This window comes from Solea solea, chromosome 14 (assembly GCF_958295425.1).
Source record: "Solea solea chromosome 14, fSolSol10.1, whole genome shotgun sequence".
Classification (NCBI taxonomy): Eukaryota; Metazoa; Chordata; class Actinopteri; order Pleuronectiformes; family Soleidae; genus Solea; species Solea solea.
This window is the reverse complement of record NC_081147.1, coordinates 10242103-10265879: the sequence shown is the minus strand read 5'-3', so window position 1 is coordinate 10265879 and position 23777 is coordinate 10242103. Positions and strand designations below refer to the sequence as shown.

The window sequence follows — 23777 nt, the reverse complement described above, 5'->3', positions numbered from 1 at the left end:
AGGATTTTCACATTCAACGCAAATCCCAAAGGAGGATCAGTTAGTGAGACCAGAGTTCAGTCAATCACTTGTTTTCACTGATGTTCCCTTAGAAATCATCAAGTGCTTTGGTACAAATACACCCAGCTAAAAGTATTCTATAATGGCTCTGTGTAATGGTTTGACTATTTATTAAATGAAGAAAAATAGGATTAGGAGCTAACTTATCCAACTTGGCCTTTGTCATCAAAAGACACACTTTATGTGTGTGTGGGCTTGTATCTGTTGCCTCTTTAGGACCTTTTCTGCCTTAAACAATGACCTTCTCAGGACCAGTAGTCCTCATGAAGACCTGGTCCTAATGAGGCAGAACCTAATTTCTGAGAAACATGTTACAAATATTTTAATTGCGATCAGCTTACGATTAGGGTTAGGTATTATTGTGTTATCTGAGTGTGTGTGTGTGTGTGTATACATGTCTTCATTGGGCTGCAAGACTAAATCAGGTTCAAATCCAACATTTTGAGGACATATGACATTGTGAGGACATTTGAGACGGTCTCCACAACTTCAAAGGAATGAGTGCAGGTCAAAATTTCAGTTCACTTCAGTGACAGTCTTCAAAGGGACATTTGTTTTGCAGTCGGCAGAACACAAACAATAAACAACCGGCATAGGGCACCATAGACACACATACAGCGCAAACCAAACTTGACTCAAAACAATCTCAATCAAATTTCAAGTTAAAAAGAGCTGTAATTTATGTGGTAATGGCATAAATACAAGGCAAAGTGCAATACAATCAATAAAAAAGTGCAATCAGGACAAACAAAATGTGCAAAGTGGTAGCATTGATTGCACAGGGGACAAAGGAACATTTATATCTTTAAGTTTTGACTCTGGGGAGTTTGTATCTCTGTGTATTTTACTGGAGTCCATGACAGTCTGAATTAGAGTTAGGGTAAGGCAGGATAAGGCATTTACTTAAGGGGCTAAGCTAGGGAATACATGTGTCTATAAATGTCCTCATAGGTATAGAGAGGCAAGCGTGTGTGTGTGTGTGTGTGTGTGTTGCTGTCTGCGTGAGAGCTTTATCACAAATCAGAGTGTCGGCGTCTGCAGCAGCTTTACAGGGCAATAGTTCACTGTGACTCGGGGAGTTTCTCTCAGTGTGATCGTGGCTCACCGAGTTAACGAGTTGAAAAGCACACACATGTGATCCAGCGAGGAGTCACCGTGTCCACGGCCGCCGCTCAGCTCCACACTGACGCAGGGATGTGAGTGGAAACCCGCTGAAGGACACTGGACAAGTCTGTGTGTCCACTGTGAGGACGACTGCGGTCCCGCTGAACCGGGAGAACTTTTCCCTGAGGTAAGTTCACAGCACAGTCGGCGAGATACGAGCTGTTGTTGTTTATTTTATGCTCTATTTTATTTTATTTCTTCTCAGACAACTTGAAAGGTAAGTTTCCGGAGTTCCTGGATTTTGAAAGTGTAACTTTACACGGCAGCGTGTTCTTTTTCTCTCCACTGTCATTTTATAAAGTTAGAAAAACTTGAACTAAAGTTAGAAAAAAAGCCTTTTATTAATGAAATTCATGAATATTACAGCTATGCTACAGCTATGACGACTAATGTTAATGACGCCATTTTTTTTAACGCTCGATTTATGCGCCCAGCCCTTGATGAAGTTACTCATCTGTCACAGCTAACGTTGCATTCAACCAAGTGTCAGATAGAGTTGGGTTTGTGTGACAGTGTGTATTAATAACATATTTAGCCATTTATACTTCATGTGCCTTCAAATCACCAAAAATAAGCTTTATTTTAGGGTTTAAAAAAGCACATTGTTATTAGAGTAAGTGGAGCAGCTGATAGTCAAGTGTCATTATTAAAGAGATTAAAACCGAGCTTATGTAATGACTCTCACTTAATATCCATCCATCATTAAAAACACTTATGCATTAAATTATGACAGTCTATGATAAGGCCATCTTAAACGACACACATCCTCAATGTTGATGAATGCTGAAGGCGCCAAATTACACAAGATGCTGCCATACACATTAAAGCGATTATGAAATTTCAGGGGGGGGGGGGGTTAATTAAAATGTGGTATAGTGTAAGCACTTGCCCAGCATCTTCATCCTCAGAGGGTGCTTATCTTAGTTATGATGATGTCACAGCCGGAGCAGGCCTGAAATAACCAGACATTTCTCTGTAGTGAGTGTTTCCATGACAACACAGCCTGCTGGTTTAAATGGTGGAAGGGGATTGTGTCTCTAATAATTACTATGGATAATGTGGACTAAACATGGGGATGGGGGTGTATTGGGTGTTTGTAACTGTTGGACCTTAGTGTGAAAGCCATGACGGAGCATCACAAAATCACAGCTCTAATGTTTTAATGTGTTTTATGTTGTGAGTAACTACTTAAATCATCCACAATTGAACACTTGACCTCTTGTGATAAATCATATCTGGAAGAGACCGTCCTCTCAGGATATATAACCTACTAAAGTCTGCATTTATGTCCTCTAAGCCTAAAAGGTGCAATGTATAGGATTTAGCAACATCTCTTGGTGAAGTTGGAGGTTGCAGCTCACTTCACCCTTCCCACTCAAACAAAGAGATTTAATGTTTTATGTTCCATTTCTGGCAAATGAACATCATTTCACCTAAATGTTACACACTGGGCCTTTAATGAGCAAGTTCTCATAATATACTGTAAGCATTATATTCAATGTAGGGCCAGGTGATTTTACTGAAAATGTTATCAGTATAAACAGTACTCACATTGAAAGATGAAGAAACCAATTAATTGTGGTTTTACACGTCTTTATGGACTGAAAACAACAAATATTTATACAGAGACATTAAACATCAATTAGTAATTACGTAGTGTGCTCAAAGTGTGTTTGCACTACACTGTGATAAGTTGTTATTATTGTCCAGCCCTAATGACAGTGCAGTCGCTTTAATGTCAAAATCACAAATAAAACTGTTGTTTTGTTTTCCACAGGTGTTCAAGAGCAAGTGAGAGAGGCCAAAGACACGATGTCTGTCGGAGCTGATAGCTGACACTGTAGAATGAGAGAGGATGGAACAGAAAGAAAATCCTTCCCCTGAGAGCAACAACCCTAATGGGTTTGTCAACCGAGTGTTTAATGTTTCTCTGGACGTGGCGAATGAGAGCAGCAGTGTTTATATTCAGGACCCTGGGCCTGGGCCTGCAGAGGGGCAGGGAGGGACCGAGGCTGCCTCTTCTCAGTCCGCTGTCATGGACAGACAGGAGGTCAACCGGAGGCCCCGGGCATCAGGGGGCATCTGGAAGATCTTGAACCGAAAAAGAGCTTCATCAGAGCTGGAGAGGCGTCCCCACTCCATGATCCTGCCTGGGGAAGCTTCCATCCCTAAACTCTCATTTGCTGACAAAGTCCGCACCTTCAAGAAACTTAAATCCCCGTCTGTGTTTAAAGGCAGGACAGGAAAGTTGTCCACAGTAAAGTTCAGCAACTCGCTGGTGGATGAGGACTCTTTCTGTCGTGACATTGGAACTCCACAGCAGCCCAGCAGGGGCACACTTCGACACCGTGGCAAGAGACATTCGTATGCTGGCTATACAGCAGAGTTTGACTGCTCCTTCGAAGATATTGACCTCTCAGCGCCTATTGATGGCAATCAGCAAACTGTACCAGGAGAAGTTGTGGTTCAGAATGGTTGTAAACCATCTGAAAGAGTTTCCTATACTAAAAGAAGCCACAATAATTCAACCAACTGTAACAAAACCGCAGGAGGCTGTGAAGAGCCCAGCATTAAAGGTAGCCCGCATACGCAGCAGGGGAGAGGAAGACGGCAGAAAGATGTTTGGAGTTACCTGAGGAGGATTTCTCTTTTGGGGAAAGCCAATCCTGTTTACTCAGAGAGGAGCTTTGACTCTGAGCTCCCCTCTCTGGACAAAACCATCGACTCAGACTATGGATCTGTAGACTTCGAGAGTGTCAGAGACTTTCAACCTCCGCCCCCAAAACACACTGATGCCAAGGGGCACTTTGGTGGTCTGTTCAAGTTTTTCAACAATGTAGCAGAGACAGCCAGAAAATGGCGGACAACATCCCGTTCTTTCTCTCCTCCAGAGGAAGAGATGACTCCAGTGAACTCCCCACGGGCTCCACAGCGCACAGTGGACAACATTCACAGTCTGTCCCTGACACTTCACAATGAAGGACTTCAAGTAACCCAGCCTAGCCCATCATCACCGGTGAACACTAACTCCTCACACTCCAATAGCTTAGACAGTGATGCTACAGTGCCTGCGACAGGTGGGCGATCCCCTAAAGTGGTCCTGAGAGGCTTTAGGACCTGCCCCAAATCTCAAGCTGTCAATGGCATCCAGGGCTCTGATGGTATAGGCAAACATATAGACAAAGAGACAAACCACACGTCCACAGCCATAGTAGAGAATCATATCCACCAGTCAGGGTCAAACACAGAACCTCAAAAAGAAGCTGAGGTTGAAGGGGATCCATTACACTGTCTCTGTCAAGAGGAAAAGGTAGAGGGACAGACAGGAAATGAGCAGGATTCCAAGGATGCTCCACCTGACTCCCACCACATACAGGAAGTGAATGCCCAATCACAACAAGGTGATAAAGAGAGCACAACCAATAGCGTACTAGCATCAGATTCCACCGAGGAAATATTTAAGGTAAGTGAACTTCAAAATGAAAATGGGCTGCATTCATTAAGAGCCAGTGAATTTGAATAATAACACAATTGTTAAAGAATTCAGTTATTTATATTGTTTGTAAGAGATTGCCTGTAGCACATTCATGTTTAATTTACCTCATATTCATGCCATTACCACGTTCCATTGCAGGCTTTTTCAACATCATTAACATGGCTAGAGGCATGCGTCATGTAATTACTGCATAAAAGCTCAAAATATCATTCTTGTCATTTATGTAACTGTTTAACCATCATCCTCCTTGCACTTCTTTACAATCATCGGTTCAAACAAGAAAGTAAATTGTTCCAAAGCTGTTACTCATGATTTCAGTCCAAGGTGTGGTTGAATAGCTGTTAGGGAGAAACAAACATGCCAGCCAGAGAGGACATGAAAGGGGAATGTGCTCTGCAGTTGTCCTGTTGCCCCATCTGTTGGAGGGAAGAGGAAATAGTCAGTAATTACACTGGGCAGCATCACACTAGAGGAGTTTGTCCTTTCCTGCTTAGCCAGCCTTGTGTAGCATGCAAGGAAACCCTATTTCCCACCGAGCTGGCCATGTGTGGCTGCACTAGCCCTAGAGCTCTCTGACGTCTGAGCTTCATGACAGCACCCTTCCCTTCTCACTCCAGTGGAGGCATTAGTCATCATCCTTCTAGTCACACCAACGAGTCAGGACATGTTTTCCCTATCTCCTAATGACAAAATGAGATATGACATCTCAGCACTCAGCACGCTTTCATAGGGGATTATTATGCAAGGATGAATCTGTGTTTTGGGGAAAGTGTTAATGTGCAGGCCTGCAATAATTTAAGAGACCTGACGGCACCTGAAAAATCCTGTTTTTACAAATCAAATCCGCCAGTCTGTTGTATTTTTCTTCAAAAATCTTCCCTCAAATTTAACTGCCATGAAGACTTTGACCCAATATATTTTTAGTGCCATTCCTCCCAATTTCTTACACAATAAATGCATTGTTGCACCTTTATCTTGGCCGAACCGCTGAGTGTCTGTGCCAATCACAGCTGTGTGAGCAGATTGCCAGCCAGACCGGCTGCAGTGTAAGACAGCAAGGCTCAGCCTTGCCCCACTCGAGCACAGAGAGGACGTCTGTACATCACAGGCCCCTGCGCCCTCGCCCTCGCCCGGCTTCACTTGTCCTGGACCAGTGGAGACCCAACCCAGACCGAGATCTCTACAACCACTACAGTGAGGTTGGCTCACTGTGTCGGCGGAGACGCAGGCCTGCTTCCACCATGCAACATTCTCTCGGGCACAGATGGATGGCTGCTTGCTCCAGGCCGTGCTCTGTCATAGAGACCAGTGTTACTAGGGAGACGCAATCCGTGGAGATGGACCACAGAGTAAGATGCTAACTAACAAATACTGGTATTCATGCATCACTGAAAGTAAATGCACAAACATTCGCATTAAAACGATTAGCAGTGTCATAAATATCCACATTTGCTTTAATACTAGCCAGATGTATGTACTGTATATATGCAGTAGATATATTTATATATCACATCCTTTAAAGAAGGAAAGTACGGTGTTATTAATAGTATAAATACAACCTGGGCTTATAATGAATCAAACACACAACATGGACTTATTTGGACACAATATTGAAGGGAAGCCCGCAACTAACTCTGTATTTATACACTGCTCACTGTTAGCAGCAACAATGCATGCATGCTCTGCCCCATTTACAGAGGCCTGTATTTCTGGATCTGGACACTGCTTTTCCATCAGCTCACCTCCCCCTCTCCCTCTCTTTTTTCTTCCCCTCTCTTACACTCTTTCTTTGTGGCTCCCTCACTCTCAGTCTTTCTCTGTGGCCAATTTTCTGCCTCATCGCACCCATAAGCTCTACCTCTCATTGCCCTAACTCAGAGTCAGTTCATTTTAACCTGAGAGGCCGCCTGGTTGGCATGATGTATATAGTCTCTCAGGGTTTGCTGTGGGGCATGCACGCCGACCAGTGCACCAGAACTGACTTGATGGATGTGAAATACTTTAATTCACTGTCATCAAGAAAAGCAAGTGTGTGCATTTGAACGTGTGTGTGTTTGTCTGAGTGTTCGTGTTTGCATTTAAGTACCTGTAAACAAAATAGAAGATGTCCTAACTACTCAGTACCCTCCAGGCCTTGTCCCGTCCCCCGGGTGTGTCACCATTAGAGCCCCCACTTAGGGCATCTCTCCAGCGATGCAGCTCTCTGCCGCTTTCCCCCAGTACTCTCACCGCCTTGGCACTGCTCCTGCCTCAGTCAGGTACCATTGTATATACACATATATATATATATATATTTTTTTTTTTTACATCAATATGCAGATTTTGTTATTCAAAGGTGTTAAATTGTTTTCCCGCCCGTCCACCAGTAGACATGGGTCAGTCAGCATCGTCGGTGCGACTGCGATCTGGAGGCGCAGGTAGCTGCAGGAGGAGGAGGCTGCTGAGACCTGGTTCGGAACCACTGCAGGTCAACATTGTGAGTTGCGCAAACACACACACACATACCGAGACATAGCTAGTGTACATAAAGTGTACATGTTATGGAGATGTATGTTAGAGCACTGGTCTGGGTTCCATTCAGATGACAAAGGCATTGATTCATAAAGATGGATGTAAGGTGCGTTACTGTCTTGCAGTGGTCTTGGGGCATTACTCATCCTGACTGACACCTAACATTTCAGATGTTTCATAATCAGACAATAACACATATATCTGGTGAGCTGGAATCTGTGAGTGAGTGAGTGTAACAGGTCTGTGTCATTAGTGTAAAATTAGCCACAGAGTACGTTGGAGTAATACTTACTACTCAGGAAGTGAAACCAGGCATTTCAGAATTATTGCTTTGATGTGTAAGTGGCCTCCGGGGATTCTAGTGGAAGGAGATGCCGAGTTTTTCTGAAACATCCTGATGGGGTAGTGAACATTTCTGGGCCCGTGTCCAACATCTATTGCTACAAAACTGCACTGCATAGTGCTTGAACACTGTTTACATTGTTATTTGATCACACTAAAGTGAGTTGTATCCTCTCTGCCTGTTTGTGTTTGAGTAAAGAGCAACACGCCATCATTAATACTTCTAATATCCTTAGACAGTTTATTTTCCCCAAAATAATACAGAATTAATTATCTAAGAAGAACAATGCATGGTGTTGTATGGAACTCGTATTTTCTTCAAAAGACTGAGTGTTTAGAAGGAGTCAATTTCCAACATTTGAAGCATTTTTGTACAATAAGTAGTTGATTTTCATGAAAGCGATGCTGTCGGCTAAGCTGTTGAATTATGAGCTCGGAGCTTTTATTTGTAATTTACTAAACGGTGTCTTTTAAGAGGTGGTACTACAACATTTAGGCTGTGATTATCATTTTTTTCCCTTGCTGGTCTAAATAGTGTTTGTGAGCCACCGCACATTGTTGCCATGACACTCTCTGGCTCCTGTTCATCTTCTTGCTTCTATCTTTAGGCAGCCTTTTTAAGTGTGAGCTAAATAGAGAAAGTGTGTGGGTGAGAGAGAGAAAAGGGGGTGGGAGAGAAACAGAGAGATGCTCCCTTTGTGTGTGCACTTTTGTGTCATGGCCCTCCCCTGGGGTAGGGAGCGTGGACACTGGAAATGTCTCGAGAGTGTTTGAATGGTGAGGGGAGTTCATTTGTAGCGGGCTCAGATGGGGGATTTATGGCTGCACCTTGAACATGGAAGTATCATGTATTTGTTTACTACATATGTACAGTACAATATGACATGACACGGGCATGTCATCGGACGAAGCTTCCACATGCACTCCACTGTGTGTTGCTGTCCTGTGGTAAGTTGTGCCTTGTTTATTTGGTGTGGTCCTCATGTCAGAGTCAAATCTGCTGTTTTGAGATGGAGCAGCGTATGTTCCTCGTGTTAGGATGTGTACTGGAGCCTGGAGGCCGCAGGCAGAGAGAAGGCATTCTCACTGCAGTGGATTAACTGCTAATGCTGACGCCTCTCTTCTTCCTTTCATTTAAATGGATTTCTCTCCCTGTCACTGCCCTCTCCTTCTCTTCTCTTCTCTTCTCTTCTCTTCTCTTCTCTTCTCTTCTCTCCTCTTCTCTTCTCTCCTCTCCTCTCCTCTCCTCTCCTCTCCTCTCCTCTCCTTGTGGCCTTTAATAATTCCTATGCAGATGAGAGGACAGTTTTGCTGTGTGTTGCTAATGCTGTGCCTGAAGCTCTGATGTCAACTTGTCAGACTGTCTTGTTAAATGTTTCATGCAGCTTAAGAGTTTCAACGGAAATCTTGTATGATTAAGTTTTGGGCCAACTTGGGTCTGTATGGTCATGATCACCTTATGCAATGATATCTATTTATTAACAATGCACGAGTTAGCAGGCAGCAGCCTGTTGGGGAAATAGTAGGGCAGTAATGAAAAAGGACAAAGTTGTGTTGATCACACTCTTTCACACTTCCTTTAATCCCATACACACACTCTGCACATGTGTTCAGAATTCATCTGTCAGGGTGTAAATGTGTACGAGCCTTTTCAAAAATAACCGTATGTATGTGCAGTTTGCACTCTGAGCCACAGGTGACCTAGAATTCTTCATCGGTGTTTATTACACTGCCAAGATACAGGCGCATATCTGCTGTGACTTCCTGCAGCCACCAGCTAATGCTGTTTTGAAGGATGCGGTGGCCTCTGATGAATAGTAGTGCCTGACTGAGTCTGAGCAGGTGGTTGTGTCACAGCTTCCCTAGGCTGTTTTTTTCCCCCTCAAAGAATGGGTTTCTGCCTGTCAGGTGTGCGTGTATTGTTGTTGTTAGAGGTGGCAGTGTTGTATGCAAAGGCGTGTGACTCCATGCTTGTATGGTGAGTGTTTTTGTGTGTTAGGAAGAGAGACAGAGAGGCTCGGGGCCTTTTCTCTTACATAACTGTTGAGAGGGTTTCCTTCTCTGCCTACAAAAGCCATTTCCACTTTTACTTCAGATGGCTGCATACATGCTCACTAAAGGAACAGTGCTCTGTGTTAACGCTCTCACTCACCAGTGTGTCCTGTTTTACTGTATTATGCTCTGTGTTTTGTCAGATCGTGCATGCCTGTGCATGTATTGTGTTTGTGCTGTTTGGGAGTTGCATTCTTTTTCATACCTCATCAGATGCCAGTATTTCTATTCTTCCACCATCACTCCAAGCATGTGCAGGTAGTGGGTAAATTATTGTGAACAGTTTGTGTCACAACATGCAGCGATTTTTGTTATGAAACATATTTCGGGCCCAATGCTCTCCAGCGCTCGTTGTATCCAGCATCAGTGGTATCATTTGTGGTCGTTTTCCCAGGCTGCTTAGATAATTTCACCCACAATCATTAGTTTCCGCTGTTTGTGAAAAACACTTAAATTTCATGACTCGCTGACAGATTTATATTTAGGATGAGGAATTTGTCTGGCCTTAAGTCAACACATAAGAAAGTCAGCTTGTTGTAGGTAACATGATGAGCCAACATAAGCCTTTGGGAATCATTGCCTGAAAGAATAAGCCCCTCAGTCTCAAATGTGTTGCCGTTTTCTTCCACAGCAAGATTTGAATGTGTTATTTGCACTTAACTAGAATTTGGGGCAAGGTGATTTTTTTATTTTGGTATTTCCCAACACTATTATTACCGATTACTCAATACCTATCTACAGTACAGTACACTGTATAGCAGAGATTGTTTATCCCAAGCTCTTCAACTTCAAATAAACAAAGTGGGTAATTAAACGGTGAGAGCTGGTATCTCTTACATCACCTGAGCAAATATATATATATATAATAATAATATATATATATAATATAATATATATCACATTTACAGACACCACAGATATCTATGCATTAAAACATTTATGCTCTGATCTCTTTGTTGTGAATCTAAAAATGAAGAAATCTAGTCTCACTGTTGTTTACACTGTTAACATATTAATGATGTCTGTCTATACAACTATTCAGACCTAATTATTAGAGGTTTTTATGTTGCTGCTTTGTCAACACAAGGCCTAATTGCTTTTAATTGTTTTCTTGCAGATCATGTATGCTTTGTCTAGGTTCCTTGTGTTTTTAAAACTAAACCATCAATATACCCTAATCATGTTCTATTTCAACGCATAATCTAATTTGTTAAAGAAAAAACAACCAACTTGCATATGCAGCAACATTTGCATCACACCAAAAACAGATCAGCCACAGCTTTATAACTGGTAACTGAGTTAAATATATCGGTTGATCAGTTTAATGTTTCATTCTTTATAATCATTTAGTTCTTGAGCAAAAGTGTTTTTTTCACCAAAACTCATAGAAATATCGATGGTAATAGTGAGCACAGTTGACCTGTATTGCATGTACTGCAGTTACATTAAAAACATCAGTTACATGAGTTATGCAAGAGCTACATGTAGGATTTAACAGCGTCTATTGGTGAAGTTGCGTGTTGCAGCTGAATCTCCTCTCACCTTTTCGTTCCAAGCATGTAGGGGAACCTATGGAAGCCTTCAGTTGTCTGAAAAAAGATCTTTTCCATGAGGAACATGGTGGATGTAAATATAAACATATATAAACAGGTGATTTCACACTCAAACGCAGACTAGAGGTGGGAATCACAGTGTACCTCATGATACGATACGTGATACATGGTCCACAATACCAATAACATCACGATACAACGATTCTGTGATAATCAATATGTGAAGAAAACAATACGTCTGTGAAAAGTCAAAAATGCAGGATTTCTCTTTTTATTCATAACATAGAGAACAAAGTGCATAAAGTCTATGTGTTGAACATGGATGGAAATAACTAGTCAGTTAGTCAGTAACTTCTTTACTTTACTTTAGAGCGCCTTCATTTATTAATTGAAATATCGATGCATATTGATTATCGTATTGCACAAGGAATGACGATATTTTGACCCACCCCTAACACAGAGTATAATTATTTTATATTCAATTTCTTTTTTATTTCAAATACAAATAATTTCACCCAAATCTTACACACTGGACCTTGACTCTTCCTTGTGTAACTGCTGTGATGTAAATGATATTAATTTAATATTTGTACGATAAAATACATCGCTCCTGTCCTGGTCACTGCTCTAAAAAAATGAGACAGAAGCCAACTGCCCATACAGTGTCTGCTAGTTAGAATGTATCCTGCAGGCCTGGGTGATTTTTCTGGCAGCTGCCACTTCTTGTGTACATTATTTAGCTTCACTTTCTGCCTCTGACCTCCCCGGGTCCCTGCTATACCACACGCAGTGTCTGAGAAAACCCTCCATTACATACTCGAATTATGTAACCACCTCACTCCTTGCGCTTCTTCCTCACTCCCGCACTCCACTGGCTTCTCTTTCTTTCAACTTTTCTACTCCCTGCTGTTTTTCCTTTCCTTATGCACCACACCCACGATCCATCCATCTCTGCAGCCATGTGAAAACACCTGCCTCCTGTGGCCTGTTGTGTGTGTGTTTGTGTGTATGAGTACAGGAGTATGCAACTTCCTATGTGCATCACTGCCTGTGTGCAGTCATATGTTTTAGATAACAAGCGTATTAGTGAGTGTTTTACAGGCCAGCAGTGTATCAGGTGGAGTCTCTGATGGGAGGTATTGACCTATCAACAAATAGAGAGATGCTGAGGAACACAGAATGCCAAATAAGCCCGCACCCAAATTTCGTTCACTGCAGAGTTTTGCATTTCAATCCACTGCACTGCTTTTGAACTCTCGTGGTGTGGCAGCATTGAGAATATGAAATTGTTTTAGCTCAGAGGACAGGTGGAGCTGTAGAGTTTTGTTCCCACACCTCGCTTCATAGTGAGTTATACATCCATTACATACTGTACAATAGGCATGACAGCTGATTAGAGTGGGTGAGTGGGCTTTATATCGCAACCACAGTTACAGTACAAAATCCCACAGAGGCTTAGTGCAGATATTCAACAAACGTTGCATGTAAATGAGGCAGCAAGAGATCATAGGATGGTGAGGCTCTGCTGCTCTTACCTCCCAGTGTTTTGGGCCGCAGGTGGCTGACAGTGCTCTGATGAATGGTGACACTAGTGAGAACACTCAGTACACTCACAACCAGCACAGGAGAAGTACAGTAAAGCTGTGCTGGCTGCGGCAACCAACCGAATCCTAGCAGAGGTGATTTCGTTTTATCCTTAACCCCACTGCTGGGCTCTCACATGACCAATTTGAAGGCTTTGTTTAAGTACACATTGGCACCGATGTTGAACAGAAACATGAATAAATAACAGACTGTTTTTCAGCAGTGTTCTTTAATGCTTCCATTTTGTTACACTCTGAAAAGCCCAGTTTTGTTCTTAAGGGAGCTTGTTATAGAGTCTACAGTTTCCTCACTTTGGGCTGTATATACATATACCCCCCAAACTATACATAACGATTATTTTCATAATTGAATAATCTGTTGATTATTTTCTCGATTAATCGATTAATCGTTTGGTCCATAAAATATCACAAAAACCTTAAAAAATGTTGATCGGTGTTCGTCAAACCTGGAAATGATGATGTTCTCAAACGTCTTGTTTTGCCCACAAACCAAAATGATTCACTTTTAATGATTTCTTTGTTATCCAGAGCAAAGAAATGAAGAAAATACTCACATTTAAGAAGCTTAAACAATCAGAAATCTTGTTTTAATCATGAACAAAAACTTCAAACCGATTATCAATTATCAAAATAGTTGTCGATATATATATATATATATATATATATATACACATTATCAAATTACCTTTAAACCAACAATAAATGACAATGAAAGTGTTTTTTTACATAATTGTTTATATATGTATATATATATATATATATATATACATATATATGTATTACAGAAAACATTAACAATAGAATTTTAAATTAAAATAGCTCATAGTTGTTGTATTGATGTTGTCATAGAAATGAACACATGCACATATATTTATATTACTGCATGTTTATCACGCCCATTGATGAAAACATGTATGAAAGAAGAAACTCATTAATCCATTCTAAAATCATGCTTATTGTGGTAAATTGGTAATCTAGGTGAGCATTAAAGTAAAAGTATGAAATCATAAAATCTAATCTGATAATGTAATAGCACATTTTTTTTAATGATTTTGCAACATTTGGGAAATAACTGAATTGTCTTTCATGCCAAACATTTGATAAGACAATTGATCCAAGTCTAATTTTCAGAAATGTCAGAAATATATGAGGTTACAGCTAGTTGTCAGTCAGCTGCACATCACACAAGCTGCAGAATACCTAGCCTTGCTTTGTCTGAAGCCACCTTGTGTACAGTTACTTTTAAACACATGTTTATGCTCAGACACATCTGAAGGGCAGATTATTTAAAAAGGCTGCAACAGTGACACACACCATAGCTGGTAATGGATCATTTTAACATTTTAGATTTTTAGTTTTGTAACATGATTATGAAAAGTTCACAGTGCAGTCAGTTGTCTGTGCAAACGCGTCATTAAACATCTAGTGTACATCCAGCCAAAAGTTCATTTTTGACCACTTGAGTTCAGTTATTTGTGTAATGGTCAAGTCAACAGTCATTTGGCCAAGTCATAGGATCATCATAAGGTTGCTAGGCAACCAGTGTACTGAGCCTAAAAAGAGTTAGTGCACAGACTAAATTAGAAAAATTGTAACTATAGTGAAACCATAATGCTGCACTTCTCTTTTAGTTTTCACCATTAGCACTGTTGGGCATCGTTAAAGAAAGCATGAAGTGTCAGCAATCACTTAGAGTTTTATTCACTTTTCATTTTAAATAGAAGTTTTTTGTATGGTACACTTTAAGCCATTGATGCTGCAGTTTAGAATACAGTTCTCAAAGCATGATAATAAAGGACAACTTCCTGTCACATAGGTGAGGAAAGCAGGAGAGACGTATTTAATCTTCATATTTTATCTTTTGCAAACGTGTCACCAAGAGTTGAAAACTTCTGGCAGTGTTAACAGAGCGACGTTGAGTGATAAGTTTTCCTGCTGCAGCATCATGATGTTATGCTGTCAGACTAGAAAACTGACATAAAGAACACACAGTCCTTTCACTGGTTTATCATGGTATAATAATTTATTGTCACTGTTCCCATAGTAATGCCGCTCATGACTGGCATCTCTCCTGTGGGTGTTTGATTTAGGAATGTTGAGATTTCACTTCCTCCAGCCTACTTGGCATGATGTTCCTCCTCTGTCTCATCTATCTTACTCTATTTTTTCTTAATTCCCTTCGCTCTGACCCACTGACTTGCCTTTACACTGACAACCATATTGAGCTGAACGAATAAACAGCTGATGTGTGAACAATGGTGACAAAGCTGCGTTCAGGAAAAGTCCAGCGATTTATTTTTAGGGTTCTTTGTGGCTGGAAGGCCTGGCAGGAAACAGGAAGTCAGTGTGGTTGTTGTGGGGACGGGAGGGGAACAAAAGAAATGCAACAGACTAGAAGGGAAATGGGTGTGGTGGGTTTTGCCTTCCATTAGCCAAATACCTACTGACCACAAACCTAATTTGCAGTGTAGTTATTCAAGGAAAGACTTTGGCTAATGCCGAATAAAGCAGAATGACGACTGACCTCAGGGCCCCAGTACGTAAACATTAAAGGGTACGATCAGTGTTCTTCTGAAACAGACATTCATTATGCACTACATCATGGATAACACGTATAATTTCATTTTACGTGTATTTTTACACTTCTGTCAAAATACAAGAAATTAAAATAGAGAGGTTTAGGAATTTTTTTTACCACTTTTGTGCAAGTTTATACTTAAAAAGAGGTAGTTTCAAAGTATAGTTTATACAGATTAAGATGCATATAGCTTGAATCTTTAGAGAGAGAGATACAGAGATACATCATTTTGTCATTTTGACACATTTTAGTCTTAAATCTTTCTTGCAACTGTTTGCCAGAGCACCTCCATTTACACTATCACTCAATTAGTCACATAACACAACTAGACATAAATACTTTCACCAAATCTGATTTATGTTTTTCATTGCGATTTAAGTTGGACTGAATCACAAAGACGTGTTTCAGTCTGATCCTTTTATATCACAGGACCCTGAATCTAAAGTTTGATGGTAATAGTTTATATTCAGAATCAATAACGTGATTAGGATTGCAGACAGTGTTGTTAACCACTCTTTTTGTGTTGGTATGGTCAGCTGACTCATCAAGATTCTCTAAAGGTTGACTTATAATCTTTGAGCAGCATTTTTAATTGATGCAACAGTTTAGTATTCAGAGCAGTCAACAGCATATGACAATATGACAATATTGGAAAATGCTTATAGCCACAAACAAAAGAAACAGTGGTTGTATTTTTCTTCTTGACCCAAATGATTTAAGAGGAAATTCCGCTGATCACTTAATTGACATCCCAAGGAAAAGAGTGAAAGAACTTAAATACCACAACTGGAGAGTCATCTACCTGCCTGTAGTCACATATGCAGCCTGTGTAGCACCATAAATGATCATAACTTTGCAGTGACAATCATTGTATCACGTTATCCACATGATTGGGCTCTAAACTTTACTTAATTGGCCATGATTTTGAGTGACATGACAGATTTGGTAAAGATAAAAAGCAGCTTCAGATGTTCATCCCTTTACCGGGCAAAGAGCTATATTTGGCAACATCCGCAGACATCCGAAACCGCGAGATATTAGGAACGCGTGCATTTCTGCCAGCCAATGAGCAAAGATCACAGAAAGCGATATTGTGAAATATGAGCCTGCGACACTTGAAACTTCAGTTCTGGAAGGGAGAAGGTACGCTCTTCTCCTCCATCTATGGTAATATCTCAAAAGCTAATGATGATGAGCAGGGAAACAGTGTTCTATAATGTTCTAAAATAATATTCCTTTCACTTTATTCGTTTTTTTTTAAACACAGACGGGCAAGGAACCATATCTGGCACCTTTTCAAAAAACAACTGAAAAATCTAACCCAAGGAAAAAAAGTCTTGTTGTATCCTCTAATAACACTCTAGAGTTTAAATGTTTAATTGTCAATTAATTCAATGAGTGCCCTGTAAGGGGCATAAAGTGGACATAAATGTCTTCTGTCAATAATCTCCTGGCGGACAGTTTCAGTCTCGCTCACGTTCATGTTAAGCAGTTGCAAACTGATCCGTTCAGTTCAACGTTGACTAAAAATAGAAGCAGTGATCTTTACCATGATTTGTATAAATCTAAAGAGCAAAAACCTGGGCTTCTCATACGGTTGTCAGTGTTGAAATGATGGATGATGCCAACGCTTCCGATAATGTTGTAACGTTCATGAGTGGATCTCACCCTGAGGTACAAACTGGGAAATGTTTCGGGTAATTAGAGCTGGCCTTTTGGCAGCATTGTCTCTGCCTTGTTCGAGGAAGGTGCTGAGGATGTGTTTTCTGCTCCCATCAGTTTGTAGCATTCACTGACAGGATATTGAAACACACTCAAAGCCTGGAAAGAGTCCAGTTTGATGACATTAGATCGGCCTTTGCTGTTTGCAGATGAACTTCTCCCTTGGGCTTAATTGGACCATGGTTTCTGGATTTGTGCTCTCTTGTCCCAATCAAGGAGAGGAGAGGAGAGTGAGCAGCTGCGGAAAGGGTTTGGGGTGATTTTTACAAGAGGGGGTGAAGGGGGAGATTGTGTGATTGTGACTGTGGTGTTTTGGTTGCAGCACGAGAATAACCACTGAGACAGATTTGGCAGATTTGGTGACCGTAGATCAACATTTGAGGTGGACTCACATTTTGTGGATGTGTTTTTTTTCTGTTTGCCACAACTCATGAATTTACACACTTAGAAAATACACTTACATTTATTCAAAATGATATTATATTGAAAAAAAAGGAATTGCTTCTAACATGTATGAGTTAAAGCTTTTAATTTGAAAAGAAATAACAATCAGTGGTAGAGGAGAAACTGCAGCCTTTTGGAATTTGCTAATTACATTGTGCAAAATGCAATGTTGATTTGAAAACCATTTATTGTTCAGCCCTTCTGGATACTATTGGAGGAAGTCATGTTAATTAGCTGCATCTGTCCTTGTTGGACACATAATTCACATATAGTAAGACTAATTAAACATGTAGTCCTTTGCCAGCGGGAGATATTCTACTATATATGTTCCCTCTCTCTCTCTCTCTCTCACTCTCTCTCTTCTGTATATGTATGAGTATATTAGCATTGGTGTCTGTGCAGATTTAGACTTTCAGATGTGACCTTTGTTGTCTAAATGTCAGGGAGATTGTAGAGGGAGCCCACAGAGGTAAGGCAGGCTTATGTAATCTGCTCACTCCACTTTTCATACATGCACACACACACACATGCAAACACACAAGCACAAAGCAAGGAGGGGGGGGGGGAGGGGGGCGAGCTTGTTTGAGGATGGTTGTCATATTGCAGCTGTGATAGCTCTCTGTAACTCACTGAAAGCCGGGCTTTCAAGCCATTGCTTTTATCTGCATGTACGTATGTGCAGAAAGTGCCCAGGAAATTATTTATGGTGTTAAAAATACTGATATATAGTGCATTCCTTTGGTGTTATTCTTTAAAACTTATTCTGAGATCTTAGTGATTCATGCCAGAGCTCCCAGCTGAATGTGAAGACATTGTGGTTTTGTAGAGGGTGTGTGTGTGTGTGTGTGGGTGTGGGTTTGGGTGTGTGGGGACTAAACTGAATTAATTCTCCTGCATGTATTGATTCATGATCACGTCGTGTTCTTTTTCATAATGTGCCAACAACAGGAGGCGCAGACAACAGGAGAAGCCCATGATGCACTCGTGTGCAATACAATGAAAGGTATAGCTCTGACCTGCTTATGGCTTGTATACATGATTTTAACAGCACGTTCAGGGTGGATACAAGTGTCCAAACAGCTGAAGCTCAATCCACTAAGTCACTATATGTAAGTCATACTTGGCCCGATTTCTGTCACTTCTGAGCTAACCATGCAAACTGCAGCTACAGTTTCAGTTCAGGTTCGGTGGAAATATGACAGTTTGGGAAATTTTGAGCATTCAAGACATTAATTCTCTGTCTGGATTACTGTTATAATCTGCTGTCATAATTGTGACTTCAGGTGACCAGAATATTCACAACTACAGCACAATGTATCATCATTGCAATATCAACATAATCCGACTATTTGTCTTCATTAATGAATTAGTTGTTTTGTCCATAAAATGTCAGAAGATATTGAAAAATGTTGATCTTGTTTCCCAAACCTCGAAATGTCGTCCAACCCAAAATGATTCAGTTGTCGTGATTTGTTCTTTGGAACAAAGGAACCAGAAAATATTCACTTTGAAGAAGCTAAATAAATCAGAGAGCTTGTTTTAATTATTAAAAACAAAAACACTCAAACCGATTAATTGATTATCAAAGTAGTTGGTGATGAATTTAGTAATGATTAATAATTAGATTAAGTATTGATATGCATATTACAGAGGATACATACATGTCGCAAAAAGGCTTGAAATGGAATAAATGGAGATTGTTCCTTGTGCTAGTTTTGTTTGGCTGAGAATTTGGCTATTGAACATGGAGGCACACGTTTTGTTTTTGTTTATGTATCGTTATGGTTCCATGGCCTCACACACATGAACAGACATCATTTTACCCTAACACAGCTTTACTCATGATATCATAAATCCATGTTTTTGTGCATGTGTGTGTGTGTGTGTGTGTTACTGCTTCAGAATGCACATTTAAACAGGTTATTAGAATGTATCCTGCACCAGATCCTAGTCTTGCTATAATATACACATACAGTTTTACAAATATCCAGCCTGTAAAAAAACAGTTGTAAGTGTTTTATAGCTTTTGCAGGACGAGCTTTTCTCTCTAGTCTGATGAAATCATCAGAACAAAGGACAAGTTGTGTGTGTAGTGTGTCTTTCATGATAAAAACTGAGTTTTGTGTAAATGTAGGATCTAACATTTTAGGAGACTGACCTGCCAACCCCCTGATTTGTGAATTAAGCCCATGGTTAGTATCACATCTTTCTAATCCATGCTGTTGGAATTTGGTCGAGGGCTACCTGTAATAAAATGTATTTTAGAAAATGCAATAATTCCCTCTGCCAGGGAGGTTAGGTTTTTTGGCAGCCTTTGTCTTTCTGGGCGCACCATAGGACAGATTTGGATTACAATTTCTGAGGATGTAGGTGAAGGTCCAAGGAGGAAACTATTAGATTTTTGACAGTGATCTGGACAAGGAGGATTTTATTTTATTATTTTTAAAAAACAACTGTTAACAATGCAAGATGTTGGAGTGCACAGACACTGTGGGAAACTGTGGAAAACATACTCTGGATTGGTCTTGGGCTGTTTGTATTGAATTTATTTTGCCAAGGAGGATATTGGCACATAACTAAAAAAGCAAAGGAAAGGTTTTGATTTAATTTGATGGAGATGTTTTTTAAGTAAATTGACATTGTGGTCTTTATGCTTTCTCTAGTTTGGTTTGAGACCGTCTAAGACAAATATATGGACCATAGGGAGACTGTAAGTGTAAATTTGGTTGATTATCAGTTCAGCTCTACTGTATCAGATTGATGAGTGGCCACACACTGGCACAAACGCCTGACATTAAGCCAATAAAATTACAGGAGGGTGATCCCTCGGAGGAATGAGCGTCCATTACTCGGACATTTATTCTCCTTTATCACGGGCCTGTTAATGATAAATAATAAATCACCACTGCTCTGTGATATTTTTAGACGGGGTGGGAGATGAATGAGGTTATGATTCTGGCCTCTGTGGTTGATGTAGTCAGCGAGGGGCTGGCTGTAACCCCTCCCCCGACTGTAGGTGATGGCTGATGCCGGTGTTGTCTTGCAGTGTAGGGCTGATCATCAGTATTAATAGAGGACCGCCTCTCAGCTGTACGTGGTCCCCACTCAGCGGAAGGCAGCTCGGCAGCTGCGACCAGCCTGCGCACAGCCTCCCTCTTGTTTGCTTAGAGAATCTATCGGCGCGAGTGTCGGTGGGTTTAGGGGAGGAAGAGGCGAAACACCGGCAGGTGTTTACGAGCGCGGAGACGTTGCGGTGCAGACTGATGACGATGATGATGGTGAGGATGATGCATCTCTTCCCGTGCCTTTATGAATCACACCGTGTAGTGTAAGAAGAGACGTAGGGGGCATCTTTTTTTTTTTCTCACCCATTTTCTTGCCTGTAATGGTGGATTTCTTGGTCGCTTTGAGGCTGCGTGTCTAGACGGGGGGAGCTGAATAGCGCCCGTCACTGAGAGCGCACCGCATCCCAGCATCGGCCCGCAGCGCTGCGCCATGGCCTTGGATGTCCAGACTTGCGCGGTGTTTACGGTGATCGCGATTCTGGTGCTTGTGAACGTGCTGTTGATGTTCATCCTCGGTACTCGTTAATGGATCTGCGCTTGGGCCCCGGTTCGCAGCGCACCACTCTTTCACACTGGAGAGGAGAGAAAGGCGGTGCGCGTTGGTCGAGAGCGGGGACACCCGGCGCTCCATCACGGCTACGCGTTGAAATGAATGACGTTGGTACAACATAATGTATTTCTGTTACCCCCCCCCCTCCTCTCTCTCCCTCCCCCAGTCCCTCGTTATATGTCTTGTGTCCTCTCTCCGTTTGTGATAGCTAGTGTTGTCTGGTGGTGGTCATAGTTGTGCGGATACAGATCTGTGATGCTCTTACCTTCTTTTTCTGTGATGACTGGAAATTCATAAAAATGTCCCCGCACACTCCCCCAAGTCGCTCTCCCTCTCTCCATGTTATTTATTCTGTAATAATTATTAGTTTTAAGTGGAAACAAAAATCTCATTGTCTGTTTAGTTGTTTTAATTAAGCATACACACACACATGCTACTGCTGCGTCAGGACTTGTTTTTCCATTGTATTCCATTGTAGCCACATCTACAACATGGCAGCTAATAGCTGTGCAGGGATCTCTCCACTGAAGGAAATGTGATATTTGCAGCAAATAGCGATGGGAGTGAGAGGTCTGTGCTGCTGATCACAAGACTCAGGGGGACATTGCAATCTCATCTGAACAGTAACCAATAGCAGGCAGGTCTGGGCCTCGGAAAGGAGGGCCTTCATCACTCCAGGTTTCCCCCATTTTAGATGCAGCTAAACTCAGCTCCCATTTCATAGCCTACAATATTCACATTTCACCCATTTGCATCATTTCAGTGTGGCACCTGCACATTATTACACCTGGTCACTACATAACTAATACATGAAGGCATCAGTATTAGAGGTCGAGGTATGGTGAATGCTGAAGCACGCCATCAGCTGATCTTTGGATCAGCATCTAAAGATCAGCTGATGGCAGCTGATGCTGATTTGTTTTCCTCTCCATCTGATAAAATATAGCAGTTTATAACAAAACACACATTACATTTACTGAATCACATTCTACAGTCTGCATTGCAGTGCATTTAAGTCGCAATTATTAACACATAGTTATGTGTCGAATAACATTTTGGATGTAAAAAAAAAGAGTTATACAGCTTTTATCAAGTTACACATTGTGTAAACTTACATATATAAGTAATAATCAGCCAATAACTTAACAATGGCAAAACACACATCCTCTCTCTCTCTCTCCCTATATATATATATATATATATATATATATATATATATATATATATATATATATATATATATATATTCATGTGCATATTACTTACAGGAGGCTTGACTGATGGAGATTAAAATGCCCATTCCCCTTTCCTTCACATGCAGTGGCACGATCTGATAAAGGATTTTGAGGCAGGTGTCATGAATGTTGAATGAATGTCAGAAATAGATATTCTAAAAGCCCATCCCAGAGCTGTCCATGACAGTCCTATTTATAGTTATAGCAGGCTGGCTCAGATATTTGAAGAAACTGTATGTGTTCTCTAACACTGGCTAAGTGCTGTGGGGTTTGTGTGAGTGTGTGTCTGGTTAAGTGGTAAATGGTGTACTGTATGTGTGGAAAGAAATGGTTGGCAGCCATTTATTAGGATGATACAGTGAACATACAGCCATGACTTGTGGGCTGGTGTTTTCCTCACAAACAGGCGACCGTGCATGGACCCCCACAGAGCATCACATCATCATTTTATAGACCAGAGTGGTTATGGCTCATTTGGCTGGCAGTGACAACACATTACTACTTGTGGATGTGTGTTTACATGTGCATGTTATGTCGTGTGTGTGTGTGTGTGAGAGAGAGAGAGAGAGTGAGTCTTGGGTGGGTGTTATCCGTAGTTCATCTTTGAATCTGTGCCCGGCACATGTCCCAGGTGTTCACACATTTGTATTCCCTCTAGGGCAGGTGCCTTCTAATAGAGTTCTGTTAAATGCTGTGCAATCAGAAGTGTCAATGTGCGGTTGCTGTGTGTGCGTGTGAGGATGTGTGTGTATTTCTCACCGGTTTTAGGTAGAGGATCTTTGATTGGCTCCTCGACTCGGGGTGTAAGTGTATTACATAACAGGGCTGGCAGACACAGGGAGGACGGATCGCGAGACTCACTCAGTGCGTCGGAAAGAGAAGCCTCTTTCTGGAATACACCACCTTGTTACTCCACATCCCGGACTCAGCTCTTGCGGAGGACCATCGCCTCGACCTCTTCCTAAAGGGATTTAATTATCATGATTGTATGAGCCGGACTTCTCCATGCATACACTCTCCGATCAGTTACATACCACAAACATGGTAAGGCTGGTGTGTGATTGCTCGGGGATGCTGTAGGTGCTTTGGTGCAGCTGTGCTGTGGCTAGAGCTAGAAGAGGATGTTGGAATGCAGTGGAGCTGCCAGTGCAGCGAATGCTGATGTGTTGTGCTGCAAAGACCATATAAGCCAGTGAACCGGATTTTTCATTTGTTACATATTTCCTTGTCACTATGTGCTGGAACATGAAACAGAGAGCATCGTCACATTATGTACATGTATGGGGACAGATTCCTCTGCATTCATTTGCATTGACCTAAATACAGGCTGGGGTTTTTTCAACTGAATGACTCTCTGATGTTTAAAATTGTAACTGACGTGCAATGATAATGATGACAAAG

General features: G+C 41.2%; 1 protein-coding gene across 12 annotated transcripts in view; it reads left to right on the top strand.

Moving 5' to 3' along the window:
* The first annotated feature begins 1073 nt into the window (after window positions 1–1073).
* Window positions 1074–23777, top strand: part of LOC131472317 (rho guanine nucleotide exchange factor 9) — a 47746-nt gene continuing 25042 nt past the window's right edge. For 2 of the 12 annotated variants that reach the window (XM_058649348.1, XM_058649349.1), the window contains exons 1-5: window positions 1075–1351; window positions 3002–4687; window positions 5731–6069; window positions 6852–6978; window positions 7087–7196. In XM_058649348.1, the coding sequence (XP_058505331.1) occupies window positions 3080–4687; window positions 5731–6069; window positions 6852–6978; window positions 7087–7196 (2184 nt within the window). In that variant the 5' untranslated portion in view covers window positions 1075–1351; window positions 3002–3079. Of the gene's footprint in view, window positions 1352–3001; window positions 4688–5730; window positions 6070–6851; window positions 6979–7086; window positions 7197–8497; window positions 8522–20579; window positions 21253–23219; window positions 23421–23777 lie in introns of those variants that run through there. The other 10 variants (XM_058649357.1, XM_058649356.1, XM_058649347.1 and 7 more) reach the window with 9 other exon arrangements.